This window comes from Ipomoea triloba, chromosome 8 (genome assembly GCF_003576645.1).
Source record: "Ipomoea triloba cultivar NCNSP0323 chromosome 8, ASM357664v1".
Taxonomy (NCBI): domain Eukaryota; kingdom Viridiplantae; phylum Streptophyta; class Magnoliopsida; order Solanales; family Convolvulaceae; genus Ipomoea; species Ipomoea triloba.
In genome coordinates, this window is record NC_044923.1 from 18,465,440 (window position 1) to 18,484,548 (window position 19,109).

The 19,109-nt window shown below is 35.9% G+C and overlaps 2 protein-coding genes across 2 annotated transcripts; one reads left to right on the plus strand and one right to left on the minus strand.

Moving 5' to 3' along the window:
* The first annotated feature begins 4,258 nt into the window (after nucleotides 1-4,258).
* Nucleotides 4,259-9,951, plus strand: LOC116028072 (GTP-binding protein ERG). The gene is made up of 8 exons (XM_031269867.1): nucleotides 4,259-4,922; nucleotides 5,944-6,033; nucleotides 6,525-6,670; nucleotides 7,593-7,751; nucleotides 7,827-7,893; nucleotides 8,295-8,402; nucleotides 8,592-8,731; nucleotides 9,376-9,951. Exons 1-8 carry the CDS (start codon nucleotides 4,383-4,385, stop codon nucleotides 9,461-9,463), a joined length of 1,338 nt encoding a protein of 445 aa, XP_031125727.1. The 5' UTR covers nucleotides 4,259-4,382; the 3' UTR covers nucleotides 9,464-9,951.
* Nucleotides 9,952-15,005: 5,054 nt separating this feature from the next.
* Nucleotides 15,006-16,666, minus strand: LOC116027839 (transcription factor PRE6-like). The gene is made up of 2 exons (XM_031269599.1): nucleotides 16,145-16,666; nucleotides 15,006-15,359 (listed from the first exon to the last, which is right to left on the minus strand). The coding sequence occupies exons 1-2, from the start codon at nucleotides 16,280-16,282 to the stop codon at nucleotides 15,207-15,209; spliced, it is 291 nt and encodes a 96-aa protein (XP_031125459.1). The 5' UTR covers nucleotides 16,283-16,666; the 3' UTR covers nucleotides 15,006-15,206.
* Nucleotides 16,667-19,109: the final 2,443 nt, after the last annotated feature.

Here is a 19,109-nt window from a genome sequence, read left to right on the forward strand (position 1 = left end):
TCAGGCAAGCAGACCCAAGACAATGAGTGGACGTTCAAACTAGCTGTTCAGCATTCACTACAACGGCACTCTAACGGCGCTCAGCATTGATGCTCCATTTACTGCGCATTGAAGATGGAACGTTGCGCTTAGGAATATAAAGGACGCTCACAACACTTGCAAGGGGACGACACTTGAACTTAGACAAAAAAACATACACTGAGCATTGTACTGCACTCAAGCACTGTACTCAACATTTATACTCAATAATACTCAAATAATATACCGGTAACATTATTACCGTCAAACATCAACCTCAATGTTATAAACCAAAGACTTAGCAGCATGTGGCGTCTCCAGGGTAAGTTCAACCTCATTGATATGGGTTATGGTTGTTTCATTGTTCGTTTTGGTAACTGTAAGGATTATTTACATGCTCTCCTCGATGGACCGTGGAAAATTTTTGACAACTACCTCGTCACTCAACGTTGGGAGCCAGAGTTCAGGCCTCGATCAGCCAAGCTTTCGAAGATGGCGGTATGGGTCAGGCTCCCAGAACTCCCGGTTGAATACTTTAAAGACGATATAGTTAAGTCGATCCTGGAAGGTGTGGGTAAACCATTGAAACTTGACCGCACGACGGTGTCAAGGGAAAAAGGGCGATTTGCAAGGGCCGCTGTGGAGGTCGACTTGAGTAAACCGCTGGTCACTAAGGTATTGATTAGAAATGATGTGCAAATGGTCGAATATGAAGGCTTGCATGTGGTGTGTTTTGGATGTGGGGTGGTTGGTCACAGGGAGCAGGACTGCCCCCACACGAAAACTGCACCAGTTGATTCTTCGAACATCAATATCAATGCGGTGCCGCCTACGGAACCGGACATGGCAACAGAGGCGACAAAGGAGCCGGTTAGTGAGAAGGTCGCTAATACGCCTAGGGGATATGGTCCTTAGATGTTAGTGACTAGAAAACCCAAGGCACCAGTGAAGAATACGAATCATAATCAGACGAAGAATACCAATCACAACCAGGGGAAAAATAAGAGTCAAAACCAGGGGAAGAAAGTTGGTGACACCTCCCATAGCAACTCGAATCCATTTAAGGTTCTTGCAGACAAGGGAGGTGGTGACGTGCAAACATAGAAGTCCAAAGGAAAAGACAAATCGGTTGGGGAACGCCGGGATAGTTCCAAAGGTAAGTCGCCTATCTTTTTGAACTCCCCTCAGAACCCTTTAAGACAAGACATGGCCCCGACACCCCACTACGTGAATCGTGGTAATCCCGGGCCAAGTGTGAGGGGAAGGGGTGGCGGGTCTGTTGCGTCTCGTGGAAGGGGTTCCGGCCGAGGGGCTTTGACGAGTCGGGCCATCCCTCCTAGTAGTGGTGGTAATACCAACCATGATATTGGAAATTTTGTGTTCCAGTTTGGTAGTACTGCTCCGCCTGTGGCGTGGCAGAATACGATGGGGTTCCCTCCCGTTGTGGCAGGTGACCCGAATTGTTGTTCGCTTGGGGATGGCGTTGATCAATCTTCCCCTCTCCCGGTGGTTTCCTCATGAAGGTTATTTCTTGGAATTGTAGGGGCATCGCTAATGCTCGGGTAAGGAGATTCGTTAAAGACCTCTTCATTTCGACTAAAGCCGATGTCATTTGCCTCCTTGAAATTCGCTCTCCAAAAGCGGAGAGGATGATTGCTATAACCTCTTGTCTTGACTTTTCCAATCATTTTTTGGTCAATCCTTTAGGTTTTGCTGGCGGCCTCCTCTTGTTTTGGAAATAGGGTCACGTCGACCTGGAGGTGGTTAGCCATAATTCTTAAGCCATTCACACGAGAGTGAAAAATCATCTTAATGATTGTTTTATTACCTTTGCTTATGTGAGACCTAACCTAACCCTATGTCTAAGCTTAGGTTTTGGGAGTTTTGTAAAGCCCTCTCGGGCTCTATGCGAGGCGCATGGTTACTCATGGGCGACCTTAACGACATTGCCGCGGATGAGGAGCAGTGGGGTAGTGCATCAATCAACAATGCTAATCTCTAAAATTTTGTGGATGCCTATAGTGATTGCGGCCTGAACGACCCGGGCTCTTCGGGTCGAAAGTTCACTTGGTGTCGTTTAGCGGGCAGGAGAGTGGTCCAAAGAAGAAGACTTGGTAGAGTCCTCTGGAATATTAATGCCCAATTGACCTTTCCGGAGGCCAAAACGGTGGTTCTTACCCGTTTATGTTCGGATCATAACCTAATCTTGTTCGTGGAAGAGGCTGGTTCCCCTCCTGAAAGGAACAACCGTCCGATCCGTTTCGAAGCAGCATGGCTACAAAGGGATGACTATAAAAAGATTTGGAAAGAGGCGGCTAAGGCGAGGGATTCAAATATGGTTGATATTATTTCCTCGGTTACTCGTAAGAGTTTATTATGGAACCAGAATGTTTTCGGTAACATTTTTAAAAGGAAGAGACGACTTGAAGCTAGAATTTATAGTATCCAATGCGCTAGTGATTACCATTCCAATAGGGACCTTCAGAGATTAGAAGGGAATCTCCTTAATGATCTCAACAAGTTTTGGACCAAGAGGAGGCGCTTTGGTTTCAGAAATATAGAATGGATTGGGTTAGAGATGGGGATAAAAACACTAGATTCTACCACAATTATATACTGTCAAATATAATTACTAAAAGTCGTTATTTGTTTGTCTGTTTAGAATGAAGATGCAATCGAACTTCATGATGACAATGGAAATAAAAATGATGATCCGAAGAACCCAAATCTCGAGGTTGCATGCGCATTTTCTATTGAAATGGTAAAACTATAATTAACCTATTATAATTTATATGGCCCTCAATGCCCCTTGTCGAAATGGTTGGTGTAACTTCGACCAACATGACATTTTGCATAGCGTTTGCCTTCATTCCCAAAGAGATTGAGTCCAATTATAATTGGGCATTAAATTGTCTCAAAGCCACAATTGAGGGATGCATTACCCCACATGTTATCGTCACAGATCGAGAGTTGGCATTGATGAAAGCATGCAAGAATGTGTATCGGAAAGCTAAAGGATTACTTTGTAGATGGCATATCTATAGAAGTATTTTGAGAAAGTGCAGGTCATCGATAGCATCAAGCCACCATTGGGACTTATTCTACCAATCATATAATGCACTAGTTGAGTCTCAGTCTCAAGAAGCATATATGTCCCATTTAGCCAACTAAAAGCAGTTTTGCTTGACTTTCCAGGTATTATTATATGTATATTTTAATACATTTTTTTAATAAGGCATATTTGTGCAACCAATGCAATTATTCACATTTTTAGTATGGCTAGCAGTACGACATATTTACCGCTCCGATCTAGCCCACCACCTTGGTACGAGCATGTAGCAATTGCCATTGGTTACGTTACTAATAATCATTATGTTAAGATAACATTGACAGGAGGGTACCCAATGCCTACTATTGCTTCAAAATGGGCTTATTTTAAATATGACTGTGCAGATGCATGAATTACTCCATATGTGAATCGAATCAATACTTACAATGAGTATGGTACGCTCTAGTTGTACTCATGATATTGTTATATCGGATTGAAATGGAATGGAGATTTTCTTTTTATATTTTATTGTGATGTTAATGTGTTTTTATCGTTTTTAGAGATTCAAAATTATTTTATTATATTATTATAATAAGGTAAAATAATGCATATAAAAAAATTGAGTTATAAAGAATATCATGAAAATTTATTAAATGTTAGATACTACAGAAAATAATTAAAAATTATTATACTATCACAATTTGAAATAATAATAAATAATAAATATTTTAAATATTTAATTACAAAATATTATAGACAAAATTATTATAATATCACAATTAGAAATACAAATAAATAATAAATAATAAATATTTTAAATAGAAAACATAATTTTTGACCAACTTTAATGAAGGTGGTGCAAATAGCAAATTCCATTTACACCACCTATAAAGCTATCAAACCTATTAGATGGTAGTGTAAATAGAATTTTAGATGGTACAAATAAAATTACCCGTATTTGATACCCATACCGATTTCGATTCGCAGCGAACCAAACACACCCTAGAATTCAATAACAACTCAATTGTATTCAACCTAAACTCCTTGTAAAATTTTCCAATTTTCGGTTTGTGGTACCAAACGGCAGTTTGTTCCCCTAAATCTCATCCCGTTGATTGATTGCATAGTGCCCACGTGGCAGAATCTTAAAGGTTGTATAGGAAGCCAGGAAAACTATTACACTGCGCCCCTAAACCCTGAAAACCCCTTGTGTTCTTCTCCTTTCAAGTTTCAAGTCTGCAGTGTGCAGTGCAAACCCTCGCCTTCTCGCTTACATGTTTGCAGTTTAGTTAGAAGATTCTGATTGAGTTTTGAAATGAGAGCCTTCAAAGCCCTGAGAGTATTGAGCTTATCAGTATCAACCCAACCCTCCTTACCCCGTTTCAATTTATCCGTTTTCTATCGATTTTACTCTGCCCAACCTCAAGAAGCCGACAACTCCTCAGCCTCCGCGCTCCCTTCTTCATCGTCTTCGGAAGAAGAAGAGTTTTCATCTTCAGATGTTTTCGACAGCTCGGAATACGCATTAGGTTCGGATCTAACAGGGAATTCGGAGAGCAATACGAGCGGTGTGCCCACTTGGGATGACAAGTACAGGGATGAAGTTAGGAGGAGGGTGTTTGGGGAAGATATTCCCCAGGCGAGTAGTTCGAGAGTTTTCGTGAAGGAAGAGGAGAAAAGGAGGAGAGCTGCTGCCCTGGCGAAGAGCCTTCTTGAGGTTGCTATTGGGAGGAGTGAGAATGAAGGTGAGGTGCAGGAGGATGGGAGGTTGGTGAAGGAGGAGGATCAGAAATCTGTGTCTGTTGGGATTATTGGAGCTCCTAATGCTGGAAAATCTTCTCTCACCAATTCCATGGTCAGCCTTCTCCTTCTAATTCAGACTAGCTTTCTTTTCTTGCAGGAATACCAACTTCTTGATGATAAATTATATTTCACAAAGTAGGTGTTTTGTCTTTGATCAACCTAACAAATTATATGGTGGGCTATATAGGTTGCTGGAGCAGGGCTTAAAAAACTTTTTTTTTTTTTTTTTTTTCACATATATGTTGAAGATTGCTATAAAACAAGTTATTAATTGATTAGAATTGGCATTGTTAGTTTCCCTGACTATGATTGGCATCAGGTGTTCACTTTCTTTTTTTGCTCTGGTTTGGGGTTGAAGGTGTTGCAATAGTGCTACTGAGTGTGAATGTTTGATTCTATATTGTGAAGACACTTTCTTCCCTCTTCTATGTTATTTATCAAAATGGTAGGATGGTTTTTAAGGACACCTCTAAGGATTGCCTGTGACTTTGTGAGATATGGTGGGCATAGTATAGAACCATGAAATGCCTCATTTAGAATTTAGACACAAGAGTAAAGTAGTGGCCTCCTAAAATTCTGTTCTTTGAACATTATATCTGCATGCTTTGCAGTAAAAAATAGATTATTATACTTCCAGTCTACAAAGCTAAAAATCCTGTTATATTAACAAGTAGATTGAGGTTTTAACCAACCATTTATGATCTATTTTTTTTTGTCATTGTAAATCTCCTTGGGGATGGAGAAAGGCATCTCTTTTGGTGGCCTTGTGGGTACTTTATCTTGATTCTGATGCCACAATCAGCACACCTCCTATTTACTAACGAGCTATGATATGACTAAGAAGACTTCTGCTAGGCCATTTTGTGATTATTTTATCCTGGAAGATGCCTAAGATACATTCATCAATCTGCTTACATGATTTTCATGTATGTTTTTCTTCAGGCTGTTGTGTGCCCTGTCCATTATAACTATTTTCAGGATTTATGTTTTATTAACCATGATAGTAAGCAATTGGTCCTTTTGTTTAACTATATATTCTTCTGAGTTGGTTGTCCTCACTATTCTCTGTGTAGGTTGGGACCAAAGTTGCTGCTGTCTCACGCAAGATGAATACTACGACGGATGAAGTGTTAGGAGTGCTGACTAAAGGAAACACACAAATTGTAAGTGTGTTCTTTGATCTCTACTCTAATGCATTGCAACCTCATAGCTTCATCAGCTAACAAAACTGAACTGGTGATAGTCCTTAACACATTACTCACCTGATCAACTCCCCCACTCAGAAGAAAAGGCAAGGAAAAAAATTGTGGCATGTTTGATAAGTGAGTAATGAGAGAATGATTTTTAAGAGTTTTTTTTTTTTTTGTTTTTGTTGTTTTTTTTTTTTGTTTTGTTTTGTTTTTTTTTTGGGTGCTCGTTTCTGTGAGGCAAACAAGTGCAAAGTTACAGGTAAAAGATAGTCACCATTAAGAACGGACAGAAAACTTCATATGGTCTATTTCTGTAATTCTGTTTAGAATTTGCTTTTATATGTTATTTATTCAAATGTAAAAACTGAAAACAATGAAATAGAATATTGTCTGGCTATATTTGCATACATGAATATTCAGATTGTTCTCATTTTGAGTTAAACTTTGACTAATTGATTATGCAGTGTTTCTTTGATACTCCAGGATTGATGTTAAAGAAAACTGGCTTCCCCTATAGAGACATGAAAGTGCGTGTTCATAGTGCCTGGAGTTCTGTTAGTCTTTATGATGTACTCCTTGTCATATTTGATGTTCATAGACACCTTACCAAGTTAGTTTTCTCTTGACTTGACCTTGAAAATGCTTCATCTATATTTTCTTTACTTTTCATTTAATTGATGAACATGGGACTCAGCCTACTCACAGTATGCAAGCCCCAGCAAATATTTTATTTTGGTTATTTTTGACAAGTTATGGGCTACTAATTGTATTTTGGCAAGATACTTTTACTACTTAAGTAATTGGTAATAGACTCATAGTGGTTATTAGGCTGAGTATCCCTGAAGGACCAACTGACCAACCATTTCAATATGACATTGCACTCTTATTTTATTTTATTTTTTAAATTGCTTGCAAGCTTGCATGCGTGACTTTCATTCTGCTAAATGTGAGAGTGGGCCCAAACAAATTTTGTAAAAATAGTTTTATTATTATTATTATTATTATTATTATTATTATTATAATATTTTAGGAATGAGTTGGAATTGTAGAGATGTAGAGAAAATAGTGAGTGAATTGCAACTATGATGATATGGTAGTAGAGTCTATTTTTGAAAGTGAGAGAGTATTGCATGGATAAATAAAGCCTTAGTTTCCATATTCCCAATGAACTGACTTTGTTGGCGAGGCATGTACTTAATTGCTATTTGGTTAGAAATATAGAATGCTTATTCCTTTCATTTCTTCTTTTAGGGTGTTTCTTTGTTTCTTGATATTGGGTAAGGGTGACCATGAAGTGCAAACATTTTTGGCTTCCAAGTTTCAGTTTATCTCTTGCTTCTTCACATCCCTCTGTAATTGAGTTATAAAAAAAACCATAGGAATGCAAATAAAGAAAAAAGAAAGTTTTATAATATCTCAAATAAAACAAGTTTCAATACAGTGAATACACTATTGGATGTCTAATGTGGAAACCTTTCCATTCCTGGAGAAGAATTAGCTGATCTTTGAATTTCCACTAATAATTTATACAGGCCTGATTCAAGAGTAGTGAAACTGATTGAACGGATGGGTTCTGAAGTTGACAAAAACCAGAAACGTGTCTTGTGTATGAATAAAGTTGACTTGGTTAAGAAAAAAAAAGATTTATTGAAGGTTACCGAGGAATTCAAACATCTTCATGGATATGACAGGTAAGTTTCACCTTTTGTACTTTTGATTGAAAATGCTTATAATTATGCCTAATCTTTTAAAAATTCCTTTGATAGGCATTTTATGATATCCGGGCTAAAGGGATCAGGGGTGAAAGATTTAACACAATACTTGATGGAACAGGCATGTTCCCTCTAACTTCTTTTAATTCTGTTGTGATTTATCCATATGAAGGCTTATTTCAATTGTTGTCTTTTTATTCTTTGATTTATCAGGTATACACCATCTAATTTGTTCTGATTTTAGTACGATTATTCTTCTGAAGGGTTACCCAATGATGTCCATTTTTTTGTTAATTTATTTATTAGACATGCACTGTCCAAGGAACTTTAGCTGCTTAGTTGATAAGTCATTCTACTTTGATTGTTGAAAGGAACTACTATCTTCAAGTATATTTTTCCTTAAAGAAGTGTTTTATGGTTTTTTTTGAACACACCCCTAGATGAGGGTGCTTTCTCTCTTAATTTATCACGATCTTAATAATCTATTTCTGCTCCTTGTTATATTATTATTAATATGCTTAGGCAGTTGAAAGGCCCTGGGATGAAATACCATTTGTCTTTAGTGAAGAAACTATGAAGAACATATCAATGGAAATTGTCAGGGAAAAGTTGTTAGATAATGTGCATCAGGTACTACTTTTTCTTTCTTTCTTTTTTTTTTTTCAAAAAAAAAAATATTTGTTATTAATATGAGAGAGACAGAGAGAGAGAGAGAGAGAACCAAAAAGTGAGAGGAAATAAAAGTAGGCAAGGAATTCATTGGTTGTATTGCAACTCTGATTTATGCATTTAACCTAAGGCTGTTGATTTTTAATTCAGGAAGTTCCATATGGCATTGAACATCGCTTAATTGATTGGAGAGAATTACGAGATGGCTCTCTCAGAATTGAGCAGCATTTAATCACACCCAAGATAAGCCAACGCAAGATTCTTGTGGGAAAGAAGGGTTCTAAAATTGGGTAATTAATGTTTCCGTGAATGAATTACTTTTAATATACTCTGAACCCATAACTTTTGGATGCTGTGGCAAAACTCAGTCTTATATATCTGTTTTATCTCTTGGGACCAAATTTATTGTCCATTTCTAAAAAATAATAAATTTCAATTGCATTAGTTGCAATATTATACTGCTACAGTGCTTCTTTCTCTTTGGATTCAGTGGAGTATTGTGCATTGTACTAATATAAAGATTGGTTAGTTTTAGTCAGCAGTACCTTATTCCTTATTTGATTCAACTGGTATATATCTCAGGACTTCCAATTTATCTTTTGCTTATGTATGGACAGTATTACTAGAAGAAAACTGGGACACTTTTTTCTATGTAGTTCATTTGCAGTAGGGTTCTGATAAAAATCCAAAGGCCTTCCAGGCACTATGAGTACCAAGAATGTTTAACTTCATTTTGGGCCTGAATGCATTTATGATCAAGTGTTCTGACTTGGCTGGACTAACTTCATTTTATTAATTCCTGGTGACTGGCATAATTTGACTAAAGCAATTATTTATGTATTTATTATTTTGCCTAATGCAATTTTTTCTTCTCTGACAACTATGGAATTATTCGCAAAATATTAATGAATGGCTGTCATTTATATTTATGCAGGAAGATCGGCATTGATGCAAATGAGGAGTTGAGATCAATATTCAAGAGGAACGTCCATCTAGTCCTCATGGTTAGAGTTAAACAATGAGAATGGCTTATTATGCAGCAGTGGCTCAAAGGTAAACATGTTGCAACTCACCAATGTGGTTGTACATACAACAGAAGCTGCTTCTAGCACATTACATCAAAAACAGGGTTTTGGAGCGGAAAGAAGTAAAATATATTGACACATTACACATTCATACCTTTGGGGGTTACTATAAGTTGATCAGCTTAGCAGCTAAGCTTGTAACATGTAGCTCTGTAGTGTTTTCAGTTAATTTAAAATGCCTCTTTTTTTCTGCTTCTATTTTGGGGGTGGGGATGTAAAGAGAAATTTGGGGATAGGAGGAACCAATAGAAGGGTTGGCATCAAGATGGATGATAATGGAACTGCGCTGCCTTCACGGGCTTAGCTCATTGATTTAATAGGCAGTATTTGGGAGAAGATAATGGAACTATGCTTCATTCCTTCCCTTCCATTGTAAAAGTTGATTTTCCTATTTAGTGCAATATTAGTCTTATATTGGTTGTCAATATCTACTCTCTTATGTTTACTTGGGCTGTGTGGCTTACTTTGCATGTATGCTTCATACCTGGATTTTCTGCCATTTACTGAGGTTACTATCAAGATGTATGGGAACTAAATCTAGAACACTTTTAGTGTGTTCAGGTGGGGAGTTACTGTCAAAATATTGCTATAAAGATAGATAGTTACTATCAAGATGTATGTAATTGAGCAATTTTACATGTATTTTTATTTTTCACTTGTGATGTGGTATGCTTTTCCTCTTATTGGGGAGGGATTTAAGGCAGAGAGATTCTATTTCCCCTTACCTAATCATATTTATTATGGAAGTTTTTCATTTGATGATTCAACAGAAGGTGAGGGAGGGGTGTGTTCATGGGGTGGCTATTGCTAGGGGTTCTTGTGATCTCTAACTTATTTTTCGTTGATGATTGCTATATTTTTTGTAAAACTGACATTCCTGAAGTGATTACAATCAAAGGGGTTATTGATTTGTTTGTTAAAGTATCGGGACAAGTTTTTTTTTTTGAAAACGACAAGTTGTTAATTATGAGAAATCTACTTTAACATTCAGCAAAAATGCCAATGAGGGTACTAAGAGGGTTGTCACTGGAGTGTTGAATATGAGGGAGGGGAACTTGAATGGTAACTATTTGGGCCTTCCTTCACTTTAGGGAGAAACAAGGGAGGGGAGAATTTGAATGGTAACTATTTGGGCCTTCCTTCACTTTAGGGGAATTTGAATGGTAACTATTTGGGCCTTCCTTCACTTTAGGGAGATTTGAATGGTAACTATTTGGGCCTTCCTTCACTTTAGGGAGAAACAAGGGAGGGGAGAATTTGAATGGTAACTATTTGGGCCTTCCTTCACTTTAGGGGAATTTGAATGGTAACTATTTGGGCCTTCCTTCACTTTAGGGAGATTTGAATGGTAACTATTTGGGCCTTCCTTCACTTTAGGGAGGAACAAGAGGGAGAGGGGAATTTGAATGGTAACTATTTGGGTCTTCCTTCACTTACAGGGAGAACCAAAGGGGAGATTCTTGGCTTTATTAAGGATAAAATCACAGATAGGATAAAGAGTTGGACTAATCGATTCCTGTCTCAGGCTGGAAGTGGAGTGCTTCTTAAGAATGTGATTCAAACCATCCCTACTTATGCATCAAGTGTATTATTGATGCCATTGGAATTGAGTAGGGAAATTGAGAGAGTTATGAATGGCTATTGGTGGGGTGGTGAAGGTGAGAGAGCTAGGGGGATTCGGTGGAAGGGTTGGGATGCCTTGTGTGTTTCAAAACAGTGGGGAGGAATGGATTTTTGTTGTTTACGAGAGTTTAATATTGTCCTATTGGGAAAAAAACATGGAGGCTAATCAAATTCCCAAACTCTTTGATGTCAAGGATTTATAAGGCCAAATATTTTCCTAAATCTTCCTTTCTTGAGGCTCAACTAGGTGGAAACCCTTCCTTTATTTAGCAGAGTGTTCTTGAAACCCAAGAAGTCATAAGAGAGGGTTATCGGTGGAGGGTGGGTGATGGGACTTGTATTCATATCTGGGGTGATCCTTGGCTTCCTAATGTTTCATCGCCTTTTATCCGTACTCCATTGACTGATAATGTTGGAGTCACCAAAGTCTGTGACCTATTTAATGCATCTAAGACTGGTTGGGATAATACTGTGCTTGATGATATTTTTGTTCCAACTGATGTGGAGCTCATTTGAAATATTCCAGTGGTTGAGGACAAGATCATTTGGTCTATGAAGGATAAGGGGTGTTATACTATCAAGAGTTGCTATTGAGGACCTCCATGGTCAGCAAATTCCCTTATTGACTAGAGTTTGGAAATTGTGGCTGCCCCCTAAAATCAAAGTTTTCTTCTAGCATGTATGCTCTGGTTCCCTACCAACCAATGAGCTTTTGAGCATTAGAAAGGTTCAAGTCCCCCCTGTGTGGTTTGGAGGAGGAATCCATATTTCATATCTTCACTAGGTGCCCTCTGGCTAGGAGTTGTTGGGACCATCTAGGAAGTATTGCATATCAAAACTTCTCCTCTTTTGGGACTGGCTGGAATACCATTTCCTTTCCCTATCTCTTAATGCCTTATGCTTGATGATTACTGCATGTTGGAAGATTTGGGAAGCCAAGAACGAAAAGCTTTGGAACAATGTTGTTTTATCAACTTTTGATGTTGTAACAAGAGCACAATCCTTCCTTTTGGAATGGCAAATGGCAAATGGCAAATCAAAGTGCCAGGCAGCTGGGTCAGAATGGTTCACAGGATGCCAAATGGGAATCACTTCCAGAGGGTTGGCTCAAACTCAATGTTGATGCAGCATTGGATAGCAGTAACAGGAAAATGGGGATGGGATTTGTTCTCCGTAACTTTGAGGCAGCAAAGCATGTTCCTTGGACTGGATTATTCAAACCTATGGAGGCCAAAGCAATTAGTGTGAGAGAGGCTTTAAAGTGGATCAAGGAGCTCAATCTGTCATCTATACAGATTGAGACTGACTGTCTTGCTGTTGTCGAGAATATCAAGAATGCTCAGCTCTTCTCTTCGTTCGACCTTATTATTAATGACATTAGAAAAATAGTTAATGACTTGTCTACTATTAACTTTTTGTTTGCTAAGCGGTCCGCGAATAAGGTTAGTTGCCCGCCTTCTTGCTAGGGAAGCCTTGTTTAAGTCTGATTGTACGAACTGTTGTGTTGTTCCGTTTCCTTCTGTTGTTTTTGCTTTAGAGCTTGACGTACTCTTCTTAATTAAAGTTTCGTCTTCGTTTTTCAAAAAAAAATGGTGTGGTATATTTTGATTGCTTAATATAAGGGGGTCGCGATTCTTATCTATTCTTTTTATTTTCCTCCAATAAAATTTAAACACTTAGTAGGAATAAAAGTTGGAAGTAGATTTTTGGAGTCTAAGTAGTATTTTTAGTATGTAGTCTAAGCCCAAATAGTTTATAAATATTACTTTAATTTGTATCTATAAAAAAAAAATTGAGTTTGAACTCTGCCAAATTCAATCAATGCAATATTATATTGTTCTTGTCGTTATAAGCTACCAATTAAGAACTTTACTTGTCTCAATTACTTTGTCCAATATACACTAACATTTTTAAAGTTCAAAAATTAAAGGATAATCAAGTTGACAAGTAGAGCATAATATAGCGTATAGTAAGACGACTAAGATCTAGCATGTACACCAGTCTCCAGCATAAAATAATACACACAATTCAAGCCACTTGGTAATAATTTGTTGACAATTTGAGGCTTTTATAGGAATCTTTTTGAAGATTAATTACAAAGATGAATCTAGCTAGCTTAGTCAAGATATACTACTAGTATAGTATAGGTACATTACTAATTTAAGAGTCGTCTAAATCTGGGATGTTCTTCAGATCACTCAGCTCCTTGAATTGGATCACAAGATTTTCCCTCATTTTCATGGCAGGAAACAGTAGTTGAAATATGTAAATGATTAGAAGGTATTGGCATATATATATTCTCCATTTCCCGGGCGGCCGGCAACTTGATTGCCCAGCGACGACTATATATGATTCCCATCCCATGAATCTACATTTCATTTGGAAATTAAACTAAATTTGATTGATTTGAACACTCCATATCTTTTGTTTGCCTTTTGAATTTTGTAATATAAACAAGCATTATATTGGCACTGCACAAATTGGATCATATCGGAGGCATTTTTTGCAGACATCACTTTCAGGAAGACAGCAAGAGGAGGTTTGTAGAATTGTAGTAGGGTCAAGTCACATGTCACATGTCACATGTTCCGATCCTTACTCTAATTAATATCTATCCACCACTCCCCACCGGTTGACCTTTCTGGCCATAAAACTTTAATTTGAGTTGTAGTATTTGTACTCCCAATCTATACTGGTTCACTTTTACTCTGATGTAGTCTGAGATGATAAATTATCCTTATTTTGTGTATGTGTCATCATCAAAATTTTGAGTAAGAAAGTAAAAATAAGGAGTAGAACTTGATAACCTGAGTAGTATTTTCTTAAAAAGTTTTTCACATTTTCCCGGCTCTTTCAAACCCGGCCGGCCCCATAACAATAACACTCATTTTATTACATCATTTTATTAATGGAAAAAACTTGTGTGAGACCGTCTCACCATGAGACGGGTCGGGTTAAGATGCAAATGTAACACTTATATGCACAAATGTCATACTTATATGCTCAAATGTAATACTAATCAGAAATAAAATTTTTGTTACTTATAAGGGTAAATGTAATACTTTTAAGGGAAAATACAATATTTTTACATTTCGAATTAAAAGTATTATATTTGCCCTTATAAGTAAGGGGCACTTGTCAACATTACTTATTATGAAAAATGTATTACTTTTTCTCTAATAAGTAACAAAAATTGTATTTTGATTAGTGTTATATTTGAGCATATAAGTATGACATTTGCATGATGCTTTGACCCGACCCGACCCGTCTCACAAATAAGGATCCGTGAGACGGTCTCACACAAGTGTGACCCTTTATTAATTATCACTTTCAAACTTATTTGTATTATCAAACCATCACAAGTAATATACATATATAATTCTTGTTTGTTCTTACCCTTTTTGTCTATTCTAATATAATATTATGTGTTCCGCACACTATAATATAATGTGATTTCATTTTTTTTGGTTTATTGGCCTTTTGCAAACTGGTCAATTTTATTACGGATTGAATTAATATAATTAAATAAAACCATGCAAATTTGGTTGTGTATTGCATTATATATTCTACCGGGCCGGGCATTATTATAAGATGAGAGATCGAAAGTGAGAATCTATCCAATTAAGTTAGAAAGTAGGATATGATGATATATTATCCATAATCTGATAATGGGTAATGGATATAAAAATGTGTCTACAAAACGATGCATGAAGCTTGATGACCTAAACTAGTCCAAGCTAAGAAATCACTTTTAATTTGGATCATCATTTATAGTTTATGCAATAATTATAAGGTAGGTAGGTCTTAACTATGTATAGTTATATAGTGGGCAATTAATAATATATTAAAGTGGAAATAAATTAAAAATGGACATAAATTAAATAAAAATGATTACAAAGTACAATAAGTAGATGGAGAGTTGAGGTAGTTGCATGCAGCTAAATATATAAGAGTAGACTAGTAGAGTACATTAATATTAATTAATATATATATAATAGATGAGTTACTTAGGGTTGTGACCACATGTGATGCATATATAATTAAGTAATAAAATGGATCACATGAGTAAGCTTCTGATAATAGCAGCTTGAGCACTATCGCTGTCCGTCGATTCCAAAAGCTCCGATAATCTTTCGCTCAAGTCATCCACTTCTCTGTGCAGCCTTCTTATATAGTTGCATGTCTCTTGTAAAACCTTTGATGCCGACGCCTATTTTCATTTTCATTTTCATTTTCATTTAATTAGCATATAGTATACAAATTGCATTGCAATATAATGTACCACATATATAAAAACTATATTACTATACTCACATCATCACACTTTTAAACTATTATTCATGCCATCCCACTAGGTATTTTAAAATTATTAGTATGTGTCCAAATTTCAAGTTTTTTTGGGGTTTCCTATGTGAGAACCAGCAAAGGACCACAAATTAAAGAGATAAATCAATCAATCTAAGTTGTTCATAATTGATGGATTCAAGCCAAAGATACTGGGATTCGAATTTGTGACATTGTGGTAGGTTACAAATTTGTATCTTTAATGAACCGTTGCTGAGGTTATCTTGACCTCGTTGGAGGTGGTATTTGAATACTATTGAGGAAAATAGAGTGAGTTTATGTTATTATATATTATATATATATCGAATTCAAATGGATGTGTGTCACCACACGACATTAAATGGCCGGGGGGATGTGTGACCCTCGCTGCGCTCTAGCTTAGCTTATCTTCAAAGCTAAGCTAAGGAAAATGAAGGCCACACGTAGAAATCTGGAATATGGCCGGGATCGGAAGAGATACAATATAATATAATAATGTATGTATGTAGTGTGTATTTATGTACACATATACAGATGATAGTATGTACGTATAGGTAAGGCGGGAAAGAATTGAAGAAGATAAAGTAGCATCCTAGGATAGGATAGGTGACGATATATGATAGATGATGAAACAATAATAATAAATAATAATGTATATATATAGATACATACCTTGTCGGAACTTCTGTTGCGGATCTCAGGGATAAGTCGTTGGAGCTTGGAGACGAGGTCGGCGATCTGATCCTCGCTTATTCTGGACACTCCATCCGACGACTGTCTGGAACGCGATGATGATCTACGGCTAGACATTATATATATGATCACCTTATCTTAGCTTAGCTTAGCTGAGCTTGTCTCAGGTAGCCGGAACAACGTAACTTACAAACCTAGTTAAGTAGTATATATAGTAACCTAGCTACCTACTATACGATATGATGATACGATAATTGGGAAAAAGGGGGTTTTGTTGTTGTCAGAGATATATGGAGGGAGGTTGAAGAGTGAATATTGTGATGGATGAATTCGAAGTGAGTTGGCCTGGCTGGGGGATTATTTAAAAGCTAGGCCGGGTTGAATTGGCAGAAGAGAGGAGGGCGGTGGTAACTGTAACTCTAACTGTGTATAGTAGATAGGCACAAATGATTATAGACAGAGAGATGAATTGAAGGAAGAGAGAGAGAATTGGATGGGAGAAACATACACAAACACTAAACAAGTGTGTTGTTGGAGTTAATGAAGACAAGTGCATGGGAGAAAGTAGTGGGCTATTCTTGTTTTTATATACAACAACAATTACTATATATATATATATGTGTGTGTGTATATATATATATGTATATGTATATATGTATATGCATGATGTAGACATGCCTAAAATGGGGAAAGTAATTTCATTATTAAGTTAAGCTTCTATAGATGGTGCATGCTGTAGTTTTTTTAAAAAAATTATGGTTATTAGAGTAATTAAGAGAAAAATATATAGTCAAAAAATAATGTCAACACTGACTGGGATAAGACTTAGGGGCCGTTTGGTTCACGGAATCTTAGATTACCTCAGGTAATAGGATTACCTTCGGGAAGGTAATGTGAGATTTCGGGAATGTAAGATTACCTGATGTGTTTGGTTAAAGTTCTGGGAATGTAATATTAACTTGTTTGGTTGAAGGTTATATTTTAGGTTATATTATATCAATTACTTAAATGCCCTCATAGAAATTGAAAGGTGTAAACTACAAGTTTTTTTTTTTCCATATTTCAAAATTTAACAATATGCTTCTAATAATAATAATAATAATACAACAAATAATAATAATAATAATAATAATAATAATAATAATAATAATAAGGAATGTGTATAAGCACTAGAAATAAATCCAATGAAGATATGAATGTATATAAAAGTAGCGTCCGTGTCTGTGTCTATGAATAAAAGAGCTATATAAATGAAATAAAAGAGGCATATAAATGAGGGCAATTTTGGAATATTGAAAAGTAATCTCACATTACCTAAACAAAACTTGGTAATCAGATTACCTCAAATATACCCCCATTTCCTACGTGGCAGTAATGTTATATTACCTTCCATCTCATATTACCTAAACCAAACATAGTAATCTTACATTACCTTTTTCAGATTACCGGGGTAATCTCAGATCCCTTGAACCAAACGCCCCCTTAGGGTGTGTTGTGTTTGGTCCGAGATTTTTACACTCTATTATGAGTTTTGATATCTATTATAATGTTCTTTTGCTTACTTTTGTTATCCTACTGTTGGATTCAAATCTTTTTAGTAATTACAAAATTCATTACCATTTTATTCTTCTATTTTTGAACATTAGAATTAAAAATAAGGGAGAAAAAATGAAAAAAAAAAAAGTCATTGTCAATACATTAAATATGAAATTTTAGTATGTATACACATATATATATGTATTTATGTATGTATATATATTATATTATATTTTTCTTAATTATTTATTTATTTATTTTTATTACAATTCCTATTTACTACCAAACACTCAAACTTGAAACTAATAGCAATGCTATTAGCTAGACCACAAAATACTTCATGGTTCTGCTAAAAGACAAAAACAAAATGTTATTTTTGTTGAATCCATCTATCGGAAGGCATTAACCAAAAATGTTTATGTTGGATGGCTCCAGAAAAAGAATGTGTTTAATTCTCACATACCAAAAACCATAAACAAATGGTTACTAGAAGATTTTTAATTTGCACAATCATGGTTAATTTTATTTTATTTTTAAAATTTTCACCTTTGACCACTATCTGCATCAATGGTTGGAATTATAAAACACACATACTCCACACTTAAGCCCACCAACCTCAAGCTAAGGTCCCACAATCTGATATGAGAAGATAATGGAGAAATAAATAAGATGATTGTAATATTATATGTAAAAATAATTTTTATCTACGTGCCATTTATTACAATTAATTTATATATATCAATTATAAGCAACAAGAAATACATATATATATAAACCCTAAATAAAAGTAAGACGAGAAGCAGGTGGATGAAATGGAAAATCCAAAAATGAAATAGTAGAGATCGATGGGAGAAAAGAAAGGGCCAGGTGGAGTGGGGGGGTGTAGAAGAGATCAGAGATACGCCACACTGGAAGAGAAACTTGCTGGGCAGTGGCCCCTATTCCTATTTGTGTCAGTCAGCAGCACGCAAGCCCACGTTATCCTTCTATCTTCTATCCCATCCTTTTTTTTTATTTTATTTTATTTTATTTTATTTGTTAGTTTCACCACATGCATCCGCCATGCATGCCCAACAATTTACATTTTTATTCTAACATTTTTTTCTATTAATTAATTATTTACTTAAGATGTACATGACCACAAAGATGTCAACCAATTTAGATTATCCGTAACATACTGCTTCAAATTAAGAAAAAGATAAATTTTAAACATTATGATTACTAAGTTAATTGTTTGACCAATTTAACTGGAGTTATCCCACGATATATATGATCTCATCCATATTTCTCATTATAGTTAAATCATGATTTTAATTGGAGGATGAGAAATTTTACTGCTCTGATCTACTGTTGATCTGATAAATTTTAGTAAGTATATATGATCCAGTATGAACTAGCTAGCTACTAA